Source organism: Leptidea sinapis, chromosome 23 (genome assembly GCF_905404315.1).
Source record: "Leptidea sinapis chromosome 23, ilLepSina1.1, whole genome shotgun sequence".
NCBI lineage: Eukaryota > Metazoa > Arthropoda > Insecta > Lepidoptera > Pieridae > Leptidea > Leptidea sinapis.
In genome coordinates, this window is record NC_066287.1 from 8,463,735 (window position 1) to 8,473,074 (window position 9,340).

The 9,340-nt window shown below is 33.7% G+C and overlaps 1 protein-coding gene across 1 annotated transcript; it reads left to right on the forward strand.

Moving 5' to 3' along the window:
- The first annotated feature begins 309 nt into the window (after window positions 1-309).
- Window positions 310-7,039, forward strand: LOC126971509 (rootletin-like). Its single transcript, XM_050817818.1, has 4 exons — window positions 310-576; window positions 666-863; window positions 1,323-1,566; window positions 3,771-7,039. The coding sequence occupies exons 1-4, from the start codon at window positions 439-441 to the stop codon at window positions 3,953-3,955; spliced, it is 765 nt and encodes a 254-aa protein (XP_050673775.1). The 5' UTR covers window positions 310-438; the 3' UTR covers window positions 3,956-7,039.
- The last annotated feature ends 2,301 nt before the right edge of the window (window positions 7,040-9,340 follow it).

Here is a 9,340-nt window from a genome sequence, read left to right on the forward strand (position 1 = left end):
TATTTGAATTAATAACTATTATTACCTTAAATATTTTGACAGTCACTAACCAATTTAACCTATTCTTATCATTCTACATAACACGAATATGGTTGTCTTCTGCTTGACGAAAGCTTCGGTATCTGGCAGCTGGCTACTAGTAGCCAGTTGATGGCTGTCCTGTTCCCATACTGAGCCATCAGTAAATTTAAGAAAGAACGCTTTCAATGACAGCTATTGTCAAATTGCAAATACCTATCAAATGTCAAATTTTTATATTCATTACAGCTGAAAGCACAACTGCCCTTTTTTAAATTATGTACACATAGGACTACATTTATGATAAATCATACCTACTAATACATTTTGTATTTGAAAGTACAAATACAACCCTTTAACCTGCGATCAACTTAAATCTCTATATTTTCTATAGTAATTAGTATCCTTAAAATAATTTAAATGGCAGCATATAACAGTTTTGAAGATCTTGATGAAGAAGTTAAAGAACTATTAGAAAATTACAAACATAGGAAAGCTACAGTCTATGAGCCTTGTACAACCAAAAATTTTAAAGAATGTTTAGTAGGTCTTTCTGAGGTTAGTACTACTACTACTAATAATAACTGTACCACCTATTTTAATAATTCCATTGTAAGATAAATGGGTTCATTAATTATTTATTTCAGGAATTGAGTCTTTTCAACATTAGTTATATATTCAATCCTCATGTTGATGTAATAGAGAATACAATTTATCCAGATGCTCTGATAAATCTTGTAAATGCTGCATGGGCATTGCTACATCACCACAAAAATGTAATTCAAAAGGCAGATAGCCTCAAAGAGAGAAACCATACGCTTGAACAAAACAACAAACAAATTAATGTAAGTACCTTCCTATATTATATTTCTTTAGAAATAACTTAACTGTAACTAATGCCTTAACCTTTAATCAGTTAAATTTAAGTATCAGAATGAAGCAACTGTGAATACATTCATACAAACATAATTGAACGTAGTTCCTGAAAAACGTCCAAGCCCCAAACATCACATTTTAAGAAATTTGTGTTTAAAGGTTAATAAATATTAGTGTATTCCATACTACTTTGGGCTACTAAGTCATGATGTCATTTAAAGAGTGACAGTGATCAGGCGACCAGTCTGTTCTTAACTCAATTTCGAGTTTGGTTTGAAACACTTTTCTGGGGTTACATCCAATTCTTATTAAATTTAAAATTTTATAAAATATTCAATTAATTATTATTCAGTGGATTGGTTTATATGTTATAATAAAAAACAATATTTACTAAAGCTTAATTCAATTCGCTTGTTATGGTCATGCAGGGTGCATTACAAAAATTTAAGGATAAGTTAAACAATGAGAAAAATGAATCAAGAGCATGTGTTGCTTCTGCACAAAGAGTGTCTGATCAATCAAATGAGGTATATCAGAAGTTATCGGAGACACGCAACAAGCTAAATCAAGTATTAAAGCAGAAGGAAACAAATGAAAAGGTGTTGCAGTACAAAATCACTAAATTGAAACTAGAAAATGAAAAACTAACAGACAGGCTACGAAATAAATCTAGTATGTATAGAATTAATTTATTACAAATATATATTAAACTGTTTTTAAAAAAGTATACAGTGTGGCGCTAAAATGGTGTCATTAAAATAACACGCGGGTAGAACTATGTAACCATAATCATAAAAAAATATTCATAAATAAAATAGATAATTCACTGAAATAAATAAATTTTCCGTAATATCATTTTGGAACAACCTGTAAGATATGTAGTAGCCCTGCGCTATTGTAGCCACTGATATGGTGTTATAAAAATGAGATGCATACTGTGATGCTGCGGTGATTAAAATTTTGTTTCCTAGATATATAATTTGTTTTGAAAATTTCAATTATTTACTTTAAACCTAAGAATATTTCTTTCATGATTAAGGTTAGATAGCTATAGCTGTGTGTTCTTTTAATGTCGCCATTTTATTGTCATGCTGTATATATCTTTTTAGCATCCCTTCAGAAGCCCTTGCTTGAACCAAACTGCAACAGAGCTTCCTTGCACACAATATTTCTAGCACAGTACGACTTGGGATGACTTTGGTTGGGGTGGCAGCTCCTTTGTCCTACTCTTCTATAAAAATAAAAATTAATTTAATATATCATTGTATTGATTGTTCCTAATCTTGTTTTATTTAAACATTAGGTTTCTGCATTACCTAGGGCAGATCACAGCCCTGGTTCGATGCGTCGGTTGAAGCATCTGACTGCAAAAAACAGGCGTATCGAACTTGGGTTGCGGCGCTGAGCTCAAAAGATATGAACTGCCAAGTTCTAAAGAGGAAACATAACCGTGCCTCCAGATTTTTTAAGCGGCAAATCGCCCGTGCGAATTCGAAGCACATCGTCAAAATCGCAGCTTTCCAGTTACCCGACCGGAACACGCAAGTTCTGGTCGTTGTCGAAAGCTGCTCTTGGTAAACCAGCTTCAATGTTGTCCAATTTAACCCCCAAAAGACTCAAGTTTGCGCATTTACCACTAAAAAACCCATTTGTCGTATCACCGCTCTTCGACAACACTTCCCTTAAAGCCTCGCCTAGTATCGGAATACTGGGTTTCGAAATCTCGAGCGATTGCCAATTCCGTGGCCATCTGGAGGGCAAAGCCAAATTGGCTTCGAATAAGCTGGGCGTCATTAATAGAGCACGGAAATACTACAAGCCGGCCCACATTCTAGCGCTCTACAAAGCGCAGGTCCGGCCACACATGGAGTATTGCTGTCATCTCTGGTCTAGCGCACCCCATTATCAGCTCGATCCATTTGACAACGTGCAACGCAGAGCAGCTCGAATTGTCGGGGACCCAGTGCTCTGTGAACGGCTGGATCACTTGGCGTTGCGTAGAGACGTCGTTTCATTGTGTGTCTTCTACCGCATTTATCACGGGGAGTGTTCTGAAGAGCTGTTTAACCTGATTCCTGCCGCCGAATTCCTCAAGTTAGGATATTATTCCCACCATCTGGATGTGTGGCGGTCCTCCACAGAGCGGTTTTCAAGGAGCTTGAGTGGAATAAGCTTCCTTGTGCGGTGTTTCCGGGACGATACGACATGGGTGCCATCAAAAAAAGCACGTACACCTTCCTTAAAGGCCGGCAACGCTCTTGTGATTCCTTTGCTGTTGCAAGAGACTGAGGGCGGTGATCACTTAACACCAGGTGACCCGTTCGCTCGTTTGTCCTCCTATTCCATAAAAAAATAACTATTGAAGGTCATCATATCTTTGAATATGCATTTTCTCAAAATTGATTTCCTTAAAATTTCTTTTTGATGTAATTTCTTATACTACTACCACTTTGGTAACAAATCGCGCTCTGAGAGAGAAGAAGCGGCAAAAGAAACTGCCAGCATTCTTTTTTTGTGCTCTTTGTAATAAAATATATAGTATTGTACTGTCAAAGTTCCATCACAGTTTTCATTTCCTTCTAACCTTTAAAATTTTAGATTCTCTCATAGAATGTTTGTTGCTTTGAGGCCACTGAGTGCTATAACTTACCAAAACCCCACCAAAGGGTAGGTGATTTGATCTAGCCCTATTACTCAACTTTTATAATTCACTGGATGTCAGTGGGCAACTGAAAAAAGTAGATAGGAAACAATAAATGTTGATTGAGTCCGTATAATAAATTTGATGCCCACAGCCGCATTTGTTATTGCTGATTTGGATAAATCTTGGACACTTATCAGTAGAATGATAAATAATTAAATGTTTAAATTAACAGGTGGATACACCCCATGTGCAGAAATATGTGACTCAACAATTGTACAATTGAAGGAGCGAGAGAGAAAACAAAGACAAGTGATAAGTCAACTCCAGTCAAGCAATCAAGAGCTTATCAGAGAGGTACTTGCTATAAAAGAAGAAGTGCTATTGGCTGGCCTTAGTGATGTACATTTGAAGGATTAATTTTTATATTTTCTTATTATGCCTTTAATATGGCATGATTTTGATCTTGTTGACTTGAAGGATAGATATTTTATCTCAGAAACTTCTTTTGTCTAAGATTGTATATTTTGCATTGTGTTTGAGAGAATGTAAATACTATGTAATGAGGGGCAGGACTGCCTAGGTGAAAATTGAAATTTAGTTTAGTATGAGACACAGTGATTTGAAATAAGTTTGAAATAGTAGTAATTATAGTATTGTGATTGGTGACGAAGTATATGAAATCAAATCAATCACAACAAATCACTTTATACCTATAGGTATACCGGGTACCTGTAGGTCAAGGAAATTACACTTATGAATGTCAAAAAATTATTGTATCTACCGCTACTTCGTAAAGGGTTGAGCTAATGAGAAGACGAAGCAAGAAACTCATTGCTACTCTTTTACATCAAGATTTACATTTTCATTGTTTTACAAATCATTTCAATTACAATATAATATGTAAAGTGATGCAACAAACATATTCAAAAGTCATAATATAATCCAGCTCAGTTTGAAAGTATTCATCCTGGCTCTTTGCCAGTTATAAGTCCGGTATTACAAGAGAACAACGGTGGACTAATGTATGTTTCCTTGTATTGGATATGAGTGAAGTGTGTAAAAAGTGAAATTGCACAAAAGATTTCTCATGACAATTATTATAATTTGACAATGCCAAGAGCTGAAGGTTGTATAGTGGCTTGGCTTTTTATTTTTACCTCAAAAATTTTAAATATTTGATCTACAAGTTATATTAAGTATTCATGGGCTATTTTATAAAACTCTACATACGAAATTGCTATGGGTTCAGGCATTAAGTCCAAAGCAAATATGTTCAATTCCACACACACAATAATTTCGATTATAACATTATAACAGAACATTATAATTTCACATGTGTGTGTGTTTAAGTTTCATCACCATGTTTTCCTTCACAGTAAGAGTGTGGCATAAATATAAAAATTTATTAAAATAAAATAAAATAAAATTTGCAATTTTAGGTTTATTCATGTTGGTCTTTTATGGCATCTAGATTCAATAGTGTGGTTCCGGTTATAGTACATACAATATTAGGAGTCATATAAAACTTACATTATTAATTTTCAAATAAATATATTATAAATTGATAACAGCCATAGTTTCTAAACCTTATTTTGCTCACCGCCTCCTTTTGAGAATATGTTTTTTTCTAGAGTATTTTCGTGTATTTTTTGCCTTTTTAGACTATATTTTTTAATCTACCCACACCCCATCTGCGCCATCTCAATGCCCCCTAATTTTCTCTGGGTCTTCTACTGCGCCCCCAAAAGTCACAAACGCCCACAAGGGGGCGCTATCGCCCACGTTGAGAACCTATGGTCATACCACAATTATGGAAGGAAAACAAACAAATAAAATTTATTTAGCGGTATTCGTTACAACCTGTTTCGATTACAAAAGAATACATAAAAGGCCTCCAGAGGTGTTTCTGTGTATGAATTACTTCTACCAGTCAGTTACTTTCTACTAGATGGCGCTGTGTCAATAAAGAAATATAAAAGCGGCCGAAAGTCGAAATAACTGCAGGGGCCCACATTACCACCCTCTTTTCTACTGTGCAGTAAGTGTAAGTGATTATGGAAGTTTTCTAAAATAACATTTCATCTTAGTATTGTAATTGTTATGTTTAATATGCCTGATATTAGTTATAAAAGGTTTGGATTCCCCAAGACTTTTATTAAATTAAAAACTACCTATAAATACCTACATAGAAGGTTCTTATTTTTTTACATAGAGATTGGATCTTATAATGAGTGTAAGAATTTATATATTAGTGACTAAAGTTACCATTAACTTAACAGCTTTAAAATTTCTATACTATAAGGTTTTATATGTATTTGTTGACTGCTAATTAATCAGTATTATTTTAGTTTAAGTGAAAACCTGAACGCACATTGTATGTGATTTGAAACAGCTGTGTTTGATGTGGTTTTTCTTTTAAAATAAGTAGGTTTTAAGTGTTTGAACTTCGACAAGATTCATCCAAAGACATATATAAGTAATATTATAAGCACAAATAAATCAACGGACATCAAAATAGATACGTACTTACTTTTAACATTTATGTTTGTAATTAATTGTAAGTAAATAAGTTTTTATATTATTATGTACCTGCTGACTGCTGTTATATAAATGTATAATAAAATATGTTGTATAAGATGATAATTTTATGCTAACAATTTTACAACAATACTAGCTGTCCCAGCAAACGTTGTATTGCCGATATTAAAATCGCGATACAAAAAAAACTGTTGATTGTAGATAGGTGAAAATTTGAAGTTGTGTGTATTTTTTAATGTTGACTCATAATCAAACAAATTAAAAAAAATGTAAAAAAAATCGTGTGGACCACCCTTAACATTTAGGGGGATGAAAAAAAAAAGTCCGATTCTCAGACCTACTAAATATGCACTCAAAATTTAATGAGAATCGGTCAAACCGTTTCGGAGGAGTTCAATGTTTAACACCATGACACACAATTTTATATATTAGGTATACATAGGTAATAACACATACAATCTGTTTCGTCAAGACTTCGTAAAACAATTAATTTTATGACATTTCTACGGAATTATTCTAATAAAGAAACTTTACTTCTAGTTTACACCGCACTTTTCCAATCTCTACTCCTCTATTGCATTGACTCTTTAGCCCAGTCATATTAGGGCTTTCACCTCGGAATGAAAGATAATAAGCTGCAAATTGGTATGAACCTTTGTTTTGTCATTCTAAATGTTGTCTCAAAAGTCACAAAAATCGGTTTTTCGCGAATATCTGGCTTCCTATCGGTTAAATGAGATTTGCATTTATTATAAAAGTTGTAGGCTATAAAATTCCCTACAACTTTTGTTTAAACTTTTTTTTCATACGACCAACCGTTTTGAAGGTAGAGCGCGAAGTGCACATCGTACAGTCATATACGGCCTAATGCAAGGTCAAGCGTGAGTTATGGTTATCAGTACGTTATAAAGTCAATTATTTACTTGGAAATTATAATTATTAAACAATGCCTATTATTTATGTACTAACTATTAATTATTTATATTTAATTGAAGTAAGTAACTTGATTATTTATATATAATTATTCATATTTAACTATTTAAGTATAAAATATTATTAATTCTGGATTATATATTTTAGTTTTATTTTAAGTTAAAATGATAGTAAGAGTATAGTTTACACATATTTTTATTTATTATTAAATACGGCATAATATACATTTATCAAAATGTGAGTTCAAATATCAAAAGTATCTTTGTTGATTTTAATTGTAATGAAATTGGAAATGGAAGCTAATTATCTTCTTCTTCTTCGTCTTCTTCTTGTCGCTCAAAAATGTTCGATTCATTGTCATCATCCTCATTATCTGTCATGTTCATCTCCAAACCTTCCAGAATATCGGGATCATATGTATTTTCTTCATCGGGATTACTTGGATACAGTGAAGCGTTGAGGCAAGCTTGTCCGTTGCACTGGCCGCAAGCTAAAGAACATTGTAGCCCTGATTTTCTGCATCCACAGCGGGAACCACAACCATTTTTGCAATTGCAAAATATTACGTTTAGTAGTTCGGCTGGTGCTGGAGGTAATAACGTTCGTATGGGCTCCAGGATTTCATTTTCAAGCATCCAGCCCCATTCTTGAGGTTCTAAGTCCTTCCCTAACCACGTTTGAATCTGGTAGTAGACACGTTTTATGTGTTGATGAGCTGCTACACTTGTTGGTGGAAGTGTTGACAGTTGTACAGGTTTATTTAGTTTTGTAAATTTGATGAATTGCGTGTAGCGGAAATGATCAATGTTGTCCTCAGATTTTGGAGCATTATATAATGCCAACAAGATGCGCACTCCATTTTCTAATAATGTTTGTTTTGGGCAGTTTTCTTGTTGAAATACTTCCACCAGTTTATCTAAATCAGGAATTTTTTCCAATGCTCTAGTAACAGTTTTTTTTCCTTTTTTAAATAGCGCAGAAGTCGTGTCACAGCCACTGAATGCGTGTAAAAATAAAATGTGCTTTTTAGTACGAGGATATTGGTCAAAACTTTTAGTAGAATATATTTGTGTTTTGACATTGCCTTTGCCAACTTTTTTCAAAAAAATTTCCTGATGATGTGACTGAGTACGTCCAATTAAAATAACGAGCAAATCGATATCTTCTCCTATGATGACAGCAGTCTTTTGATGTTCTGATAAGGCAATAGCTGTGTCAATGATGAGAACATCAGCATCATCTCTGGCTTGTTTTGTTGTGATATTAACAGTTTTAAATTTTTCAACAAGCATGTCGATAATTTTTTTTTTATTAGACCGATTTGATAAAAATTTTTCTTGACTGATTGGCACAACCATTGTTTCGTCAAAACAAACTTCATATGATTTTGAAAGTGCAGCAGTTCTTCTTCGTTGTTCCAGTGCTTTAATATTTTTACTATAGTCCGAATATCCGTCAAATACAACAACAATTGCTGAGCCATAATGTGTTTGTAAATATTTAATGTACTTATTTAAAATAATAGAGAAAGTATCGTCTTTGCTCCATACGACGCGATGCAGAAGAATTCCACCATCGATGATGTATGTTACATTATTTTCATCAAGATCGATAACGACAGGCATCATATTGTCATATAATGTTGCTTTCGTGGTTTTTCTCATGGCATTACTATCAAATAAAGATGTCGGATACGGGCTTAGTTCATACTGAAGATATTCTTGTAAATTACTTTCAAATTTTTTGCTTACAGTTATTCTCTGGAAAAGTAACATTGGATCTATAGAAACTTTACAATCATTAATTTTGACAGATTTGTTAATGGCTGAAAGCGGTAAAACCTTATCGACGCGTTTTAACTTTATTTCGTTGAAGTTCAAACCAGTTATCTTTACCATAGATTGCAATCCGATTTCATGGGCTCGGTGACAATTAATTTGGTCATTTCCAACGATTCCTGAAGCTAAGGATACCAACTGATTCGTATTTGGAAAGGGATTAGAAGCGTAAACCAACCAACCAGTTCATTTACATCAGTATCATCCCTTTTTATTCGTGAATCTCTAGCATCAACATGTTGGTCCACAGAATCTAAAGAAATGTTACAAAACCGTTCAATTTCTTCACAAATTGTATTCGTGGCATACATAGCATATACCCACTTACATAGAACACTTTCTTGTGTACTTCGGCCTCGAGATACTCCTCCTTCTGTCTTCATAGATTTCATCAGACTTTGCTCGATTACCATGTCTGTCCATGTACCAGAATTGAATTTTTCTGTTCGTTTTACAGTAAAGAATCCGTTTTTAAAGTTCTCAAAAGCCTGTT